This window comes from Bos javanicus, chromosome 2, assembly GCF_032452875.1.
Source record: "Bos javanicus breed banteng chromosome 2, ARS-OSU_banteng_1.0, whole genome shotgun sequence".
Lineage (NCBI taxonomy): Eukaryota > Metazoa > Chordata > Mammalia > Artiodactyla > Bovidae > Bos > Bos javanicus.
Window position 1 is genome coordinate 55,644,984 of NC_083869.1, and position 20,675 is coordinate 55,665,658.

The following is a 20,675-nucleotide window of genomic DNA, read 5'->3' on the forward strand; positions in this document are numbered from 1 at the left end:
AATATGTGTGTCCTTGTTGGGGAGTCCTCATTATTTGCACTGGATTGGATTTCTATATAGTAGCCCCTCTCATTTAATTAAAAAGATACTTTTCTTTTATGGTAATACTGGGGAACAGAGATAAGATACCATGTTTCCATATCTGTGTTCTGATTTGCATGTTTCATTCATTTAGATACTACTGATCTTTCTACTTGAGTCTAAGATTCAAACCAATGATAATCTTGCATGAACCAATAACTATGCTTCATTTGAAGCACTATGAAGATTGATGATCCAAGCACAAAATTTCTGTTCTACTCAAATAAGCTTTCTAACAAAATTAATCTGATGCACTTTTAATTATGTACATAATCATTACAGTGTTGAATGTAATTAAGCATAAATGGTAAGCAGTTCAAATAGATAGCATTACAATAATTAGTATTGCTTTCACGGAGCCAAGCCAAATATTAAATTTTAGTTTTTCATATTGTTAGCTCTTAATAGTTCTTCTCAATCTGTTAGAATAGTCAATATTTACCATTTCATCTGATATAAAACACTGCTTAATTGTTTCCCTAGCATCATTCTATACATACAGAAGTTCTCATGCAGTAAAATTTCAATAAACAAAAAGCTAAGCTGCCCTTGTCTCCTTTGCTATTTTTAACCATCAGACTCCCACCTAGTACTCAAAAGCATGTGTGGGGTTTGATCTTTCATAAGCATTTAACCCATTTTCTCTTATTTCTCCTCAGTTCTCCCCATCACTGTCATCATGTTGGTAACCTTGTAGCATGTATTGTCCTCTTCATACTCGAGGGGTTTCAAGAATGGAGAGAACAAAAAGATGGAAGTAATAGTCTATGGATGTTTTACTTTGGAATGAGATAGGGTAAAGAAAGAGTTGAGCTAAATCAGATCAGATCAGATCAGATCAGTTGCTCAGTCGTGTCCGACTCTTTGTGACTCCATGAATCGCAGCACGCCAGGCCTCCCTGTCCATCACCAACTCCCGGAGTTCACTGAGACTCACGTACATCAAGTCAGTGATGCCATCCAGCCATCTCATCCTCTGTCATCCCCTTCTCCTCTTGCCCCCAATCCCTCCCAGCATCAGAGTCTTTTCCAATGAGTCAACTCTTCACATGAGGTGGCCAAAGTACTAGAGTTTCAGCTTTAGCATCATTCCTTCCAAAGAAATCCCAGGGCTGAGCTCCTTTAGAATGGATTGGTTGGATCTCCTTGCAGTCCAAGGGACTCTCAAGAGTCTTCTCCAACACCATAGTTCAAAAGCATCAATTCTTCGGCACTCAGCCTTCTTCATAGTCCAACTCTCACATCCATACATGACCACAGGAAAAACCATAGCCTTGACTAGACAGACCTTTGTTGGCAAAGTAATGTTTCTGCTTTTGAATATGCTATCTAGGTTGGTCATAACTTTCCTTTCAAGGAGTAAGCGTCTTTTAATTTCATGGCTGCAGTCACCATCTGCAGTGATTTTGGAGCCCAGAAAAATAAAGTCTGACACTGTTTCCACTGTTTCCCCATCTATTTCCCATGGTTACGTGGAGAACAATGTATTTAAAGCAATGAGTTAATATGCCTGTCCTCAGGTACAGATTAAATAAATTAGGTCATACCCCTACCTTCATGTTCTTTATCCTATAAAATATTGGTATTTTATATGAGAAACCATCCCTCTTTCTGTCTCAACCTCTTACTTCATGTATCTCTGTCCCCTCTGCTCCATTGAAACCATTTTAAAGGTCTTGGTTAATCATATTAGGAAGCCCAGTGCAGTTTTCAGACTTTATCCAAGTTCAGTTCAGTTCAGTTGCTCAGTCATGTCCAACTCTTTGTGACCCCACGCACTGAAGCATGCCAGGCTTCCCAGTCCATCACCAACTCTTAGAGTCGATGATGCCATCCAACCATCTCATCTTCTGTCATCCCCTACTTTTCCCACCTTCAATCTTTTCCAGCATCAGGGTCTTTTCAAATGAGTCAGTTCTTCACATCAAGTCACCAAAGCATTGGAGTTTCAGCTTCAACATCTGTCCTTCCAATGAATGACTGGTTTCATCTCCTTGCAGTCCAAGGGACTCTCAAGAGTCTTCAACACCACAGTTCAAAAGCATCAATTCTTTGGCACTCGGATTTCTTTATAGTCCAACTCTCACATCCATACATGACTACTGGAAAAACCATAGTTTGGACTAAATGAACCTTTGTTGGCAAGGTACTGTCTCTGCTTTTTAATATGCTGTCTAGGTTGGTCACAACATTTCTTCCAAGGAGCAAGCATCTTTTAATTTCATGGCTGTAATCACCATCTGCAGTGATTTTGGAGCGCAAAAAGATAAAGTCTGTCACTGATTCCACTGTTTCCCCATCTATTTGCCGTGAAGTGATGGGATCGGATGCCATGATCTTCGTTTTCTGAATGTTGAGCTTTAAGCCAACTTTTTCACTCTCCTCTTTCACTTTCATCAAGAGGCTCTGTAATTCTTCACTTTCTGCCACAAGGGTGATGTCATCTGCATATCTGAGATTACTGATATTTCTCCCGGCAATCTTGATTCCAGTTTGTGCTTCATCCAGCCTACATTTCTCATGATGTATATATACATACACACACACACACACACACACACACACACACACATACACACACACACACACACACACACACATACATATATATATCCAAGTGTATGTCTCAAAAAAATTGTTTATTGATGTAATTCCATGGACTGTTCTTCATGTTTTATGAAGCATTCTAGTTCCTTCATCTATATATTTAATTCTCACTCTTCTTTGACACATAAAATTTTGCCTTTCACATGTAAAAATTTTCTAGGTTTGATTTATATCATAAATATTCTTTTTTTAAAGGGATGGTTATTTTCTCTTTGGACTTCAATTACCAATTATAGCTTGTGACTTCCAATTTTCTATTTCTAGTTCAGACTTTTCTTCTTAGACTCAAATTCTCAAGTCTCCCCTAGAGTATTTTTGTCAACATTTTAAACCAAACAGTCAAAAGCAAACTTGGTGTTTCTCCTTAACTTCCAGTCCGTCCGATATTCTTAATTCACTTTATTAGTGCTATTAACTCAGTGTTATTATGCCTTCACCAAGTTTTTGGCCACCCATTTGTCTAAAAATTCATACTCCCAATTTCTAGCCTTTTAGATAGCTTTTTTTTTTCTTCACTGGATCTTTTACTCATTTTTCTCCTACTTTCAAACAATACAAGTTAGGGTACTATCACTTCTGCCTCAACTATTGCTGCTTCCCACTACTGAAACAGAAAATTCTACTTAATCTAAGAATTAATCTCATTCTATACTACTACTAATAATGGTTCCCGTCCCATTCCCTTCCACATCAAATATTATGTTTTAGCCATACGGGCTTATTTATCATTATATTTATCTCTTATATGCTTTTATTAAAAAAAGAACATATTCTCATTTTGTCTGCTTTATCTGGAGTACATGCTCATAATTTTGTCTACTGAATTCATCTTTTAAATTTTAGTTTAAATTTCACTTCTTTCACAACCTGTTTTTCCAGATGCCCACCTCCATTTCTTATATTCTATTCTTTCCAGTTAGTGTCACTTGTATTTTTATTTAGAATATGTGTTGTTCTGCTGTGAATTATAGTTGTTTTCTACATTGTTGTGCTTTTCTTCTAACCCAACTCACTTTGACACTCATGTTGTAAGTCATTAATTTGTCTAAAGCAGTTTTGCATCTGTGAAACCCAAGCTGATGTCCTTAGCATTGAAAAGATGTTTCTTGTTGAACTAAAAGAAGCATATGTAGTAAAGGCAATTTTAGACCGATTCCACCAAAATCAAACCAGATTTGACAACTCAATTACCTAACTTACAGATGTAAATTAACTATCTTCAGAACATAGTTTAATTTATTGGATTAGAAAGGACATCTGAGAGTGTTAATTCTCATCCTCAAGTTAAGCTATTGGTTCATTCATCCTATACAAATTATGAAACACTTCTTACATCTAGCACACTACTGAACCTAGAATGAAACAAACAAACAAACAAACAAACATGGTTTCAACTATCACCAAATCCTACAGTGGGAATTAGAGACATTTTGAGAGCATTCAGTTCAGTTCAGTCACTCAGTCATGTCCGACTCTTTGTGACCCCATGAACCGCAGCACGCCAGGCCTCCCTGTCCATTACCAACTCCCAGAGTTCACCCAAACCCATGTCCATTGAGTCTGTTATGCCATCCAACCGTCTCATCCTCTGTCCTCCCCTTTACCTCCTGCCCTCAGTCTTTCCCAGCATCAGGGTCTTTTCCAATGAGTCAGCTCTTCCCATCAGGTGGCCAAAGTACTGGAGTTTCAGCTTCAGCATCAGTCCTTCCAATGAATATTCGGGACTGATATCCTTTAGGATGGACTGTTTGGATCTCCTTGCAGTCCAAGGGACTCTCAAGAGTCTTCTCCAACACCACAGTTCAAAAGCATCAATTCTTTGGCACTCAGCTTTCTTTATAGGCCAACTCTCACATCCATACATGACCACTGGAAAAACCATAGCCTTGACTAGATAGACCTATGTGGATAAAGTAATGTCTCTGCATTTCAATATGCTGCCTAGGTTGATTATAACTTTCCTTCCAAGGAGTTAGCGTCTTTTAATTTCATGGCTGCAATCACCATCTACGGTGATTTTGGAGCCCAAAAAGATAAAGTCTGTCACTATTTCCAATGTTTCCCTATCTTTTTGCCATGAAGTGAAGGGACCAGATGTCATGATCTTAGTTTTCTGAATGTTGAGCTTTAAGCCAACATTTTCACTCTCCTCTTTCACCTTCATCAAGAGGCCCTTTAGTTCTTCTTCACTTTCTGCCATAAGGGTGGTGTCATCTGCGTATCTGAGGTTATTGATATTCCTCCCGGCAATCTTGCTTCCAGCCTGTGCTTCTTCCAACCCAGTGTTTCTCATGATGTACTCTGCATATAAGTTGAAAAAGAAGGGTGACAATATACAGCCTAGACATACTCCTTTTCCTGCTTGGAACCAGTCTGTTGTTCCATGTCCAGTAACTGTTGCTTCCTGACCTGCATATAGGTTTCTCAGAGGTAGGTCAGGTGGTCTGGTATTCCCATCTCTTTCAGAATTTTCCACAGTTTATTGTGATCCACACAGTCAAAGGCTTTGGCATAGTCAATAAAGCAGAAATAGATGTTTTTCTGGAACTCTCTTGCTTTTTCGATGATCCAGCAGATATTGGCAATTTGATCTCTGGTTCCTCTGCCTTTTCTAAAACCAGCTTGAACATCTGGAAGCTCAGAGTTCACATATTGCTGAAGCCTGGCTTAAAGAATTTTAAGTATTACTTTATTAGCGTGTGAGATGAGTGTAATTGTGTGGTAGTTTCAGCATTCTTTGGCACTGCCTTTCTTTGGGATTTGAAAACATAGTCTTTGTTTATAGTCAACTTGATCTTGATTTGAATTTTTGAATACCATCACCATCATATATTTACTGTATAATGTTAAATTAGTTACCAACCATAAGTTTCCTCATCTGAAACTTTTAAATTACAATAATATCTACATTTTTGACTTTATAGGGTTTCAAAGAGATTTTGTGTTTTAAAAAACTTGATATATGTGTGTGTGTATGTATATACATGTATATATTTAAATTTATAATTTATAGCTGTAGATGCTGGTGGAGGAAACCAAAATATAAATAACTACCATGCAAAACAAAAATGTCATAATTTCTAAAGATCCATTTATTCTATGGGTTTCCTTGGTAGCTCAGATGGTACAGAATCTATCTGCCATGTGGGAGACCTGGGTTTGATTACTGAGATGGGAAGATCCCATGCAGAAGGGAATGACTACACACTCTACTATTCTTTCCTGGAAAATCTCCATGGACAGAGGAGCCTGGCAGGCTACTGTCCATGTAGTCGCAAAGAGTTGGACACAACTGAGCAGCTAAGCACAACACATTCAGTCTGTATTTTTATTAATAACATTTTGCAGACCAAATGACTGGTCTTTGCACATTATGCAAATGCTAATGTTTATATTAGCATATAGTTAGCATTGACCCCAATTTCAAACCTAAAAATCAGATGTAATTGATTCATATATTGGTTGAATTTATATAAAGGAAGCAGAAATTGTTCCAGGTATTTCAAAGGAATACCAGCTTCACTTGTGGCTCAGCTGGTAAAGAATCCACCTGCAATGTTGGAGACCTAGGTTTGATCCCTGGGTTGGGAAGATCCCCTGGAGAAAGAAAAGGATACCCACTCCTTTCTCTGGCCTGGATGATTCCATGGACTGTGAAGTCCATGGGGTCGCAAAGAGTTGGACACAACTGAGTGACTTTCACTTTTACTTTCATCTCAAAGGTAAATAGATTTGAAGTCTCAGTGGTAATCATAGCAGTGAAAATCACTAAAGAGGGCACAAGTTAAAGCTTTCAAGTTGTGGGATTGGAGTATGTTCCAGTTAGAGGGGAAACTATGATAACTGATGAATTTACTAGTAGCATATTGTTAGGCAAGAGAAAAAGAACCAGGTTTCTACCCCAGAGTACTTCAGCCTTAAGAAGTTGAGAGGAAAATGTGGAACTATAAAAAAGAGGCTGTGAAATAGGAAAACCAGGACCTGGAAGCAAAGTGATGACTGTGTAGCAGGAAGGAGTCGTTAACAGTGTGAAGTGCTGCTCATAGGTCAAGTAAGTTGAGGACTGAGAAAAGGCCATTGTACTTATCAACATCAAGGTCATCGGATACTTATGAATCTAGAGTCTCTAGAGCAGTGGAGCTCTAGAGCAGTCTCTAGAGCAATGGAGATAAAAGCTTGATGGAGTGGGCTTAAGATTGAAACAAAGAGGAAGGAGAGGCAGTGAGTATGGATTATTTTGTAAATTTTTATTATAAAGTGGAACAGAGAAATTGGGCAACAGTGACTAGTAGAGGAAGTGAGATCAAGCTTTTTTTGTTTTTAATAAAATTATGTTTGATGCTGAAAATGAGAATACAAAGGTTAGAAAACAGTCTGTAAAGGAATATGGCAAATATTAATATTTTAGATTTGGGAGGCCAATGACTCAACTAAGCCAACTAATTTAGCTCTGTTTGTAAAAGTAGACATAGGCAATGTGTAAACAAATGACTGTGATTATGTTCCAGTGAAATTTAATTAACAAAAAGAGATGGAGGCTTTAGTTTGATCTAATACAAATTTTAAAAATGATTAAGAGAGGAAATTGAGAAAGACTGAACTGATCCCTGAGTAAGTGAAAGGGGCAGGGATTTGTGCACAGGAATTATGGTTGGAGCTTTAATTATGAGTCCAACCAGATTTGAAAAGCAAGAAAGACAATGTGCAACATATATCTGTGGAAATTTTCTGTTGATAGCTTCGATTTTCTCAGGAAAATAGGAAACAAGATCATCATTTGCAAGTGACTGTTAAGAAGGAGCTTTAAATTTTTAAGAAGTGGTGCTGCCTAAAATAATTGTATAAAAGTTGAAAAGCAATGGGGTTAATACTATAGATAATTAATTTTTAGTAAAATAGCAAATTTTCAGGTTTGAATGTTCTAGCTATTCTTTTACACATTGGGGTTTTCATGTATTTTTATCAAAATTTATAATATTTCTGAAACACCAGCTAAGTCTGTGGCAGATATTTATTTTGAATCATTAAAAACTTTATTTTTCCCCCTATTTGGAAAAAAAAAAAAAGAAATTGCAACAATCCATTAATATCCCTATTTTCAGACACCACAGTCAGTCATATATTCTATCCATATACTTTTTCTAGTTTAGCAAACTTATTGATGTTAGAAATTATTTGTGCAATTAACATGTCTGTCAGTTCATCTCTGTTTTGTATCATATTGAATCATAATTTGCTCTGAGGTTTTGTTAACTTTGGTTTCAATGACATATTTTTTCTGAAAAGATTTAGATATAATGAAATATATTATGTCCAGTGTTTAATATTTTGCTACCAGTGAAAGATAAATTATTGAAATGGAATATACTCACATTGATTGCTCTGAAGGTTATACATGGATTACTAAATCAAAACAAAGCCACAAAAGATAGAAAATCAATGGATATATCAGATAGGAAAGGCATAAATGGTGAAATCAACCACTGAGTTGACATTTTTCCTCTTGAAATAATTTAATTTACCAGAATTTGAAAGGATTTGTGACTTTGAACATAGGTAATAAGGGAGAAAGTGAAAGACTGAACAGATTGATCTGAAATTTTATTGACAGTACTTTGAACAAATGCAATCCAGAATATTTTGGGGGGAATCAATATTGTTTTGTAAACCAGTACAGAAACTTTCTAGGAAATCTATCAAAGCTTTATTATTACAGTATGCACTGTGTAAATATTAACATTTAAATTTAAATAGTATACATGTGTGCATAGTTATAAAGACATAATATCTTTTGTTTTTCCTCCACAGAACTGTTGCCCAATTGCCAGCAGTTGAATTGTCAGCATAAATGTGCTATGGTCAGAAATAGTACAATGTGCTACTGTGAGGATGGATTTGAAATAAAAGAAGATGGAAGAAGTTGTAAAGGTAACTATGACATGTTATTCTATTAAGTTTTATTTTAACAGAGTCTTAGTTAGCAGAAATTTGATAAAATATCTTTGCACACTTACCATGTGTTCCACATAGTATTTATGTTCACTTTTTTGTTTGTTTTTTTGAGAGTTAAAAGTTGGCTCTTCCCTCAAAACCACATATATAAACATTAGATAAGCCTTTATAAAGTCAATTTTCTTTTCTTTTTTTTAAATTTGAGGTATGGTTGATTAAAATATTATACAAATTTCTGCTATACAGCAAAGTGACTCAGTTATACACATATATAGATTATTTTATATATTCTTTTTCATTATGGTTTATCATAGTTTCTTGAACATAATTCCCTATGCTATACAGCAGGACCTTTTTGTTTATCCATTCTAAATGTAATACTTTGCATCTACCAACCCCAAACTCCCTCCCAGTCCATCTGTTTCCCTTTGCCCCTCTGCCTTAGCAACCACAAATCTATTCTTTATGTGTGTTAGTGTGTTTCGGTTTTCTAGATAAGTTTATTTTTGCCATATTTTAGATTCCTCATACAATGATATAAATTTTCAATTCATATTGCAGTAATGTCAAACATTGGACATATCAACATGGGGTATGTTTTAGTCACTAAAACTTTGAATTTAATTATTTTAACCTTCTCAATATTTTATACCTGTTATATAGTTGCAGTGTAGTAATCTGTTATTAACCAATTTAGGTTAATAATAATCTTGTAATGTTCTTTCAACTTTCCCATTAGAATTCCGGTGACTGGTGTTTGACCATTAGCAATAATAATGAAATAAGGAAATCAGTCCTGAATATTCATTGGAAGGACTGATGCTGAAGCTGAAGCTTCAATACTTTGGCCATCTGATATGAAGAACTGACTCATTAGAAAAGACCCTGATGTTGGGAAAGACTGAAATCAGGAGAAGGGGACAATGTAGGATGAGATGGTTAGATGGCATCACCAACTTGATGGACATGAGTTTGAGCAAGCTCTGGGAGTTGGTGATGGACAGGGAAGCCTGGGATGCTACAGTCCAAGGGGTTGCAAAGAGTCGGACATGACTGAGCGACTGAATTGAATAATAATTAACATCAAATATTTATATATTTAATGTTTTAATTTTTGCCTTCATAAATGTTGTACACCAAATGTTTAGTTCCTAAAATGACTCTATTCAGACATATTGAACTATTTTAGGTTATTTCTCCATTCTAAAGAGCTCTATTATATTTATATATTTATGTATGTGTGTGTGTGTGTGTGTGTATCCACAATATAAAAACTTATATGGTATACAAAATCTATATAAGGAAAACATGGAATATAGAATCTGTGTATAAAATTGAAGAATATCTAGATTGTCAGCAACACTTATAAAAAGAATATTTTCCAAAGAAATTGGTGCTTTGCTCATTACTTTAAACCTCTGCTTTAATATTTTAACCTTAAAAACATAATCTTAAAATTAGAAAAATCCTCAGAGAATATTTTTTAAACTCCTAGTGACAAAATGAGAACAGACCCAGAAAAATTAAGTGATTTACTTAAGTCTGCACCTCTTTTTAGTAAAATACTTTGGAACTAAAATGCAGATCTCCAGAGCCCAGGTATTCTTATCTTAGAGGTTCATTGCTTTGTAATGTACATCAGACTTAGTTTCTCAATTTAAATGTTCCTTAACTACTCAGGAATTTTTTCTTTTGCTTTTCCTTAGTAAACTCCTTTCTTTGATTGGGGTCAGAGGATGGGATTGAGAGTTCTATCCTCTGATCACTTTTTTGGTCTTTCTGATGGCCAGTCCCATTCTGAGATTACCTAATGGTCCCACCCTGAGTTACCTCATTAGTTTAGATTTGAGAGTATTTCAGAAGGCCTCATTATAATTACTGGAGAAGGCAATGGCACCCCACTCCAGTACTCTTGCCTGCAAAATCCCATGGATGGGGGAGCCTGGTGGGCTGCCATCTATGGGGTTGCACAGAGTCGGACACGACTGAAGTGACTTAGCAGAAGCAGCAGCATTATAATTACAAAACCTACTTTGTATAACTCAGAAAATTACAAGGTTTAGAAACTGCCAGAAACTGAGAACAAAGACCAAATAGATAATCTTATTATACCCAGGCAGTTTAATCTACTCTTCAGAGGAGGTTCATGGATTTCTCTTTCTTGCCTGCCTTTTTAATATTGGTATCCTTCAGGATTTTTCTATACCCATTTTCTGACTTACCCTTTCTCTATATGGGATCAAGTCTCTACTATTTTTTAGATCTATTATCCATATGCTATTGATTCTCTGAAACTCCAAGACCAATCTCATCTTGTATTATTTACTGGTCCCATATTTCCAACTACTTATTAACATTTACCGGAGAAGGCAATGGCACCCCACTCCAGTACTCTTGCCTGGAAAATCCCATGGATGGAGGAGCCTGGTAGGCTGCAGTCCATGGGGTCGCTAAGAGTCCGACCCGACTGAGCGACTTCACTTTCACTTTTCACTTTCATGCACTGGAGAAGGAAATGGCAACCCACTCCAGTGTTCTTGCCTGGAGAATCCCAGGGACGGGGGAGCCTGGTGGGCTGCTGACTATGGGGTCACACAGAGTCGGACGCGACTGAAGTGACTTAGCATAGCATAGCATAGCATAGCATAGCATAGCATTAACATTTACTCAAGGATACTCTGCAGACGTCTCAAATTAAACACATCCAAATCAAATTTAGTATTTCCTCCCATGATATCCTCTAAAGTGTGTGAGTGCATGCTCAGTTATGTCTGTCTCTTTGCTATCCCATGGACAGTAACTTGCCAGGCTCCTCTGTCCATGAAATTCTCTGAGTAAGAATACTGGAGTGGGTTGCCATTTCCTTCTCTAGGGGATCTTCCCAACCCAGGGATTGGACCTGAGTCTCCTACACTGGCAGGTGGATTTTTACTCTGAGCAACCAGAGAAACCATGGTATACCCTAAGGGGGATATCAAATCTATATTTCTTATAAATTAAACCATCATTCACTTCCAACATATCCAATCTAGTCTTCACATGTTGTCTTTTTTATTTCTTAAAACATTTGAGTCTATTCCCTCTTCTCCATTGTTACTGCCACTATAGTTCAAACTATTATGACTTCTAGACACAATTTGTTATATGAAATTAGCACATAGGTAATTTTCTAGGATTCTTTCTCTATATTCATTAATCCATTTTTCATATGATTTTATTTAGTTTTAAATTACAAAGTAGATCATAAAACTCCTATAATTAATGTTTCACCGATGCCTATATGGTTATAGCACTTTAGCATGCAAATAACTTTATTATCTCATCCCCAGACTGTTTTCCCAATATTGTGTGAAGTTGCTCAGTCGTATCCAACTCTTTGCGAGCCCGTGGACTGTAGCTCACCAGGCTCCTCTGTCCATGGGATTCTCCAGGCAAGAATACTTTAGTGGGTTGCTATTTCCTTCTCCAGGGGATCTTCCCAACCCAGGGATGGAACCCAGGTCTCCTACATTGCAGGCAGACACTTTATCCTCTGAGCCACCAGGGAAGCCTTTACCCTTATTCCACTTGACTACTTAAAATTGTTTGAAATCCCTACTGTGTCATCCCAATGATTTTTCACATGCTGTTTTGTTTAACTGCAATACCTCCTTCCATCTGATCCATTTTTATTTAGTCTGAGGAAATCTAAATCATCCTTTAATCTCAGCTCAGTATGAAGCCATCACTTAACATCCTCCCTTCAATTCCAAGAAGGTTCATTTACCTCTCTCTGTTTCTATCATAACTAGAATGCCTTTGTTATAAGGAAATGCATAGAAATGAGATTCTTATTTCACTAGACTTGTTTCAACATTTGAAACCATGTTTTATCAGTTTTAGTTTCTTAAGGGATTAGTATAGTGCTTGGTACACAGGACAGACTGAATACACATTTGTCTAAATTATTAACTGACAGATTTTTTTTTTTTTTAATTTGTCTGGTTGGTGAACAATCATTAAGTATCTGCTGCTTATAGAGGTTTGGACAAGTGCTAGAGGAAAAAAGTATTGGGAGTGTAAGGAGTAAAGAAATAGGAGGAGGGCCATAGATATTAAAATAAAAAAATAAGATAAAATTTTTCTTTTTGATGAATATTTAAGTTTCCTCCTTTTGATTTAGTGAGGGTAGTTTACATATCTTGGCCCAGAACTTTCATTTAATGTGTTCATTGAAAATTGTGTTTCCAGACTAGTTCTTTGTTAAAATACTGAAAAAACCAGATTTATAAACAGTAGAACTCTTGAACAAATATTCATCAGAGTGCATGTAATGCCTTTGCACAAATAGCCAAGGACTTTTAGCCTGGCCATCAAAAATGCAAATAAATTTTCCTTTAAAGTAAACGACTTTATTTTAAGCTTGATCTTGTCCGTAACTCTTAAAATAATAATGAATTTTATGTTCAGATTCTGTGGTTTTGAAAAGATATGTTGGAGTTGGCTCTTTCTTAAAAAAAAAATGCCTATTTCCAAAGTTTGGGGAAAAAATATATATATATATTCTTCAGGGGGAATAAAGTACCCAACAATATATCTCCTTAGAAATGATGCTAATTTTCCTTTTAGATCAAGATGAATGTGCTATTTATGGTACATGCAGCCAGTCCTGCGTAAATACATATGGATCCTATGCTTGTAGTTGTGTGGAGGGCTACATAATGCAGCCAGACAATAGATCCTGCAAAGCCAAAAATGGTAAGTTATCTATTTTTTTTGTCCTTCCAGAATTCATTTCCTGTTTGTAGTTCCTTTTCATTAGAAATGTCATAAAGCAATGTGACTTTGAAGAAATAGATCTTTCCTTCATTTTAATTCACTGATCCATACTTACAAATTCAGAGCAGTTCTTTTAGTTGTCACTGATCACTACAAAACTCCTTGCATTACAGGAAGTTTATAATGAACAAAAAAAACCTGTTCAAAGGAAATGGGTTAATTGATTTGAATTACCCTTCTCTCTCCTGGACTATATGATAGATTCCTAAATGGTTTCTGTGGTTTACTGCTTCCCTCTAAAATTCATGTATCACATAATAAAATTATCTGCTAAAATATAAACCAGACCACACCATTATTTTGCTTAAAATCACCCAATAATTTCACTTATGTTGAGAATAAAACCCAACTTCTCACAGGACCTCTAAAGGCTAATGATCTGGTACCATTTAATTTTCATCTCCTCTCCTACTACTTCTCCTTTTATCATACACCAGACAGCCTAGTTTCCTTCTCCTTCAGCCATTCTCTCTTTCCTAGAGGTCTTTTCATTTTCCGTTTGATCTGCCTACAATGCTTTCCCTAAGATAGTCACATTCTTATCATTCAAGTCTTAGCTAAAATGTCAACGCTCAGAATGACCTCTGACCATTCTATTTAAGGGTGTGTACTCTCTCCAACACTATCTTATTTTCAACTGTACCTATTTATTCATACCTATTTTATAACAGTATGACTTTTCAGTTTTATTTTCTTTATAGCACTACCATTTGAAATGAACTTCTTTATGTACTTGTTTATCATTGGGTTTACCCAGAACAATATAAGCATTATGAGAGTACAGACCTTGTCAATTTTGTTTGCTGTTACTTAATCAGTTCTGAAAATTGCCTGGAACATGTAAGTATTCAGTGTGTATTTATGGAAGGAAGGGAGGAAGGAAGAAAGGAAAAAGAACTAATTGTTCTTTCTAGTTAAGATTACTAAAACGAGTGTTGTCCTCTTAAGTGTTTTTATTTCATGTTTCAAAACTGCCTTCCCTTTATCTTTTACGTGCATATAAAGCCTATGTTTTCTACACAGTGTTCAGTCTAAGTAAACCCTAAGTATTGTTGGTTTGCTAATGAGGTATTCTGGTGATGATAGGATAACACTGTGTGTGTGTGTGTGTGTGTGTGTGTGTGTGTGTGTGTGTGTGTGCATGAAATGAATTAGCTTGGAGACAATATATGAAAATATTATACATGGTATTCTATCTAGCATCTTCTAACTTCCTCCAAATTAGGTTTCATTTCATGCATTTTCAAATTACGATGTTTTGATAAGTTAATCAATGTCCCCCTACTCCCTTTTATTAGCAACTGGGAAATTAGACATGGGACTGGGTTCCCTTTCCTGAAACTAAATTGAGCAAAGCATTGGATTTGCTCTGCAAGCTATTGCTGCTTCCCTTTGCATCATAACCTCATGTTGCAATTTCAACTATTTCTCTGAAATAGTATGCTTAATGATTTACAAAACATATTTGTACAGAAAATTACCAAGAAAGGAACTCTTTTACTTCTTAGTTTATTTCTTTCAATTGCTGACTTGGTTTATGAGGCCCTATTTATTTTTGGGTGTAATCCTCCAGAAAAAATAGGTCAAGTTATATGTTACTCTTTTTTTCCTACCACTGAGAGTTCTGATTTAATATATTGACAGAAGAAAGAAGTAGAAGGCTTTTTCGTTTATTGATCCACTCAATATTGCTGTGAATACACAGGGAGAATGTTGTGTAATAAACCCTATTCAAAGAAGGACTTTCTCTCTTTTACATGGACTGGTTTCTGACAAAAAGAAATGTAACCAAAGAGGGCTGACACATGATATTAATTATGCATCAAGGATATTTGATGACTCTACCATTGATGATGGAATATATAAATGCCTTCACTTCTAAGTGGTTGGTTTGATGATAATATTGGAATATATAATTAGAACAATGCACAGTTTTCATGGGAATGTTCCTGTGGTTTGTAATTGGGGAAGAATGAGTAATATTGTAAATGAGTACAAGTCTATAACATATACTGACTAGTTCTAAAGGTCACATGAATATTTAAACAATGCATTTGTGTAATTAAAAAGAAAGGCAAGGATGGGATGATTTGAGAGAATAGCATTGAAACATGAATATTACCATATGTGAAATAGATCACCAGTCCAAGTTCAATGCATGAAACAGGGCATTCAAAGCTGGTGCACTGGGACAAGCCTGAGGGATGGGGTGGGGAGGGAAGAGTGTAGGAGGTTGAGAATGGGGGACACATGTACACCCATGGCTGATTCATGTCAATGTATGGCAAAACCCACTAAATACAGTAAAGTAATTCACCTGCAATTAAAATAAATTCATTAATAAAAAAAATCAAACCCAAAGACTACAGTAGGCAGCTAGAATTGCACACAAAGGGAAAGTTCTGCAAAGGCCTTACTAGATAACAGAAGGGAAAGCAAAAGGTCTGAGGATAAGTAGCCCTTTATGTGAAGGCAGAGTGGCAGAGTCAGTAGGTTGGGAAGCTGCTATTAAGGTGGTGAACTAGCTTAGCACAAAATAAAATCACAATCACTCCCCAACTAGTCACCCAGAAAGCTTCCTGTGGAACATTATTTTTAGTGTAATATTTGATAGTAATAAGGAAAATTAAGTTAATTGATTGTCCCTCTTTTGCAATATAATGACCAAATCCAAGTAAAATTCAAGATCCTTTTTAAAAAATGCTTCTAATAGGAGAGGACATTTTAGTCTGTGTGGCAGATGAAAGAAAAGATTAATAAGAGGCAGGAGGCCTTTTCATACCTGATAATCCATGCAGTACAGACAAAACCTTTTCTACACTTAGTAAGACTGACCTGATTACTGCAATATAGAATCAAGTGTTTCAAAGTTGAGAGAAACTTCAAAGGTAACCTAGTCCAAGTATCTGTGTGATATCAAAATAGGTAATTTCCAAATGGAAGAAAGTCTGCAATCTATGTTAAAAAAAAATTAACTATGCATACTTGATATTACTAGGTAGGAGGAGGCATGCTAGAATGTGAATGTCATAATGAATTGTTCATACCTTTAGAATGGGACAAACATTAAAAACTAGTAACTGTCAGGCATCTTTATGTATCCAGTAATACATCCTGTATATTTTTTATATTTTCTGAAATCAATTCTAATAATGACATCAACTCTGAACATGAAATGTATTTCTCTGTTTATTCTGTTTTCTTTTAAAAATTTAACTTTCGTTTAACTTAGGTTGATTTTCTTGTAGAATTATGTGTTAAATATGGGCCCCCCTGATTGATAGTGGGCTCATGCTGAACCTATGAGAGTAAAAATAATAGTTAAGGGTGTTTAATTTATGAACTACTGGCAATTTTGAATGAACTGATGAGTTCAGTCTCCTCTAACTGTACTTTTCAATGTCCACCACTTGCTGAAGGCAAGTACTTACCTCAGTGTTCAGTTCTGTGGTACCTGTAGGGCTTTACTGATTGAACTAAAGAAGCAGAAAAATAAAGAGCACTAAATAATTCTGCGTTCATCAGGGGAGAGGCACTGCCTTAAATGGTACCAGTGAGAGAGAGAGCGTACTTCTTTGCCATAGAGGAACCAGAGTAGAGAGAGAAGCGAGCCCATTAAATAACCTTGGGGTTCTGTTACAACTTATACTTTGGTATTCACTGATTTGCGTGAGGGTAAGGAGAGACTTTTTAGGCAGGAACTCTTAGTCGTTGCTCAGGTAGTAAAGACTCTGCCAACAATGCAGGAGACCAGAGTTTGATCCCTGGGTCGGGAACATCCCCTGGAGGAGGGAATGGACACCAAGTCCAGTATTATTCCCTGAAAAATTCCATGGACAGAGGAGTCTGGTGGGCTACCATCCATGGGGTTGCAAAGAGTAGGACACAGCTGAGCAACTAACACTTAGTTGTAAGAAAGACAAATTATAATACCTATATAAACCATAGGAGCACACCTCCAAACAGTGTTAGAAATTGTTTCCATAGCACTTGCTTTCTTCAAATCCCTTAGGATTATACAGTGGAAGTGACAAATAGATTCAAGGGATTAGATCTGATAGAGTGCCTGAAGAACTGTGGGTGGAGGTTCCTGACATTGTACAGGAGGCAGGGATCAAGACCATTCCCAAGAAAAAGAAATGTAAAAAGGCCAAACAGTTGTCAGAGGAAGCCTTACAAATAGCTGTGAATAGAAGAGAAGAGAAAGGCAAGGAGAAAAGGAAAGATATACCCATTTGAATGCAGAGTTCCAAAGAATAGCATAGAGAAATAAGAAAGCCTTCCTCAGCTATCAGTGCAAAGAAATACAGGAAAACAATAGAATGGGAAAGTCTAGAGATCTCTTCAAGAAAGTTAGAGATACCAAGGGAACATTGCATTCAAAGATGGGCACAATAAAGGACAGAAATTGTATGCACCTAACAGAAACAGATGGGGAAACAGTGGAAACAGTGTCAGACTTTATTTTTGGAGCTCCAAAATCACTGCAGATGGTGACTGCAGCCATGAAATTAAAAGACGCTTATTCCTTGGAAGAAAAGTTATGACCAACCTAGATAGCATATTGAAAAGCAGAGACATTACTTTGCCAACAAAGGTCCGTCTAGTCAAGGCTATGGTTTTTCCAGTGGTCATGTATGGATGTGAGTGTTGGACTGTGAAGAAAGCTGAGCGCCGAATAATTGATGCTTTTGAACTGTGGTGTTGGAGAAGACTCTTGAGAATACCTTGGATTGCATGGAGACCCAACCAGTCAATCCTAAGGAATATCAGTCCTGAATATTCATTGGAAGGACTGATGCTGAAGCTGAAACTCCAATACTTTCGTCACCTAATGTGAAGAACTGACTTATTTGAAAAGACCCTGATGCTGGGAAAGACAAGGCAGGAGGAGGAGGGGATGACAGAGGGTGAGATGGTTGGATGGCATCACAGACTTAATGGACATGAGTTTGAGTAAACTCCGGGAGTTGGTGATGGACAGGCAGGCCTGAGTGCTGCAGTCCATGGGGTCACAAAGAGTCAGATAGGACTGAGCCACTGAACTGAACTGATTATCCACAGTAGTACACCTCCAAATAATGTTAGAAATTGTTTCTATAGCACTTTCTTACTTTTCTACAGTTGAAAAAAGGGAGATATAAAATATATCTTCCTATGGCTCCTACTTCTAACTTCTACTATCCTCTACTAGTAAATAGTTTAAATTTTCCTTTTGGAATGTCGAGGAATATCCATGGTTTTCTGTCAAAACTGGATCTACTTGTAGGGGGAATAGGCCGGTACTTATATACAAAGGGAAGAGCCCAGGAATTAAAACCAAAAAAAAAAAAAAAAAGGAAGAACCCCTGTTCAGTGTATCATAGTCTCATCAGTCACTTGTGATGATTGAAATTCAGTTAGTAAAGTATAATTGCTTTGTTGTTGTTGTTGTTGTTGTTTTTAATAACTACCCATGGTAAAATCTAAATATTCCTAGGAAGGGTAATATTGTCTTCGTAATATTGGTAGTTTATGAAGCTACTGGGTCAGACCTGTTTCAGTCTACTGTCTAGCTAAGAGTAGCTCCCTTCAGAATGATATGAGATTATGTCTTGACAATTTGACGATATGCTATTTAGCATTCTTACTATTTTTAGATAGCCCAAAGGATTAGTTCCTGCACAGTTTGTCATTTCATTGAGGCATAACTGTGAATGATACTTGGTGACATGAATGTATATGAGTAATTCTGAGCTAGGAGGAAGCCTTGTAGACCAAGAGCAGCATAGAAATCAAGACTTGTTGTTTTTCGCTAAGTCACGTATGCATGGAGAAAATGATGTACACTATGGTAGACTGTAAGTGACAGAGAAGTAACAGTGCCTGGAACAGAGTATGTTCTGGGTAAAAGTTTGTCAGATGCTTTAAGCAATTTCCTAAACATTCAGGAAGCAGAAAAAGGGTACTAGAATATTCAGTTCAGTTCATTTCAGTTCAGTCGCTCAGTCATGTCCGACTCTTTGCGACCCCATGAATCGCGGCATGCCAGGCCTCCCTATCCATCACCAACTCCTGGAGTTAAACTCACGTCCATCGAGTCGGTGATGCCATCCAGCCATCTCATCCTCTGTCGACCCCTTTTCCTCTTTCCCCCAATCCCTCCCAGCATCAGAGTCTTTTCCAATGAGTCAACTCTTGGCATGAGGTGGCCAAAGTACTGGAGTTTCAGCTTTAGCATCATTTCTTCCAAAGAACACCCAAGGCTGATCTCCTTTAGAATGGACTGGTTGGATCTCCTTGCAGTCCAAGGGACTCTCAGGAGTCTTCTCCAACACCACAGTTCAAATGCATCATACCAGAATATTGAGGATCAATAAAAGGAAAGTCAAAAGACTGGAAGAGATTCAAAGGGTAACTTAAGTTCAGCATCACTTTTCTTTTCTTTTTCTTTTTTTCTACCCACACAACTGTTAATGAGCTTTAGAGTATTGAGGTATAAAACTCCTCATGAATATTCTATGTTCTATTTTTTTGTTATTTTTAAAATTTTACTTTTTTTTTTCTCAGCTGGAGAACATCAGTTTCACAGTCTAACACTTTTCTTGATATCTTAAATGTTTTTTCCAGCAACAAAATTGCAAGATTGATAGTAATCTTACCTGCCATGTTTTTCATGTGTCATGACACCTTTGATTTACCCATGACTAGGAAGTATATTTGACACAGAAAAAATGCATATCTTCCATTTTTCTTACCACTTAACATCGTAGCTGCAATATAGCTGTGGATGTCTTTGGAAATTAAGAATTACATACCAACATTTGTGGGCTTTGAATATGACAATCAATAAACTTTGTTTTCACAAATGTCACAATATATAACTGCAAATTTCTGTCACTGCATTTAATTTTTGTAGACTAGCTATTGACCTATTATTGAAATCCCTAATATAGAATATATGATAGATCATGTAATGTTCTACAGTTAACTCCCTTTCTTTGTCTTAAAATTGGACCAACAAAATGAAAAATAAAAAGAAATGAGCCACATTTGAATTCATAGAAATTACAGATGGTTTAATTTTAAGATTAGACATGGACAGACTTCTCTGGTGATCCAATGGTTAAGACTTCACCTTTCAATGCAGGGGTTGCAGGTTCAGTCTCTGATCTGGCAGCTAAGATACCACATGCCTCCCTGCCACAAAGCCAGAACATAAACAACAGTAGCAATAT

The 20,675-nt window shown here is 36.5% G+C and overlaps 1 protein-coding gene across 1 annotated transcript in view; it reads left to right on the plus strand.

Annotated features, from left to right (window-relative positions):
- The window catches only part of LOC133260480 (low-density lipoprotein receptor-related protein 1B-like), a 1,291,692-nt gene that overhangs the window by 989,075 nt on the left and 281,942 nt on the right, over positions 1–20,675 (plus strand). The window contains exons 4-5 of the mRNA XM_061438868.1: positions 8,497–8,616; positions 13,249–13,377. Of these exons, the coding sequence (XP_061294852.1) occupies positions 8,497–8,616; positions 13,249–13,377 (249 nt within the window). The remainder of the gene's footprint in view (positions 1–8,496; positions 8,617–13,248; positions 13,378–20,675) is intronic.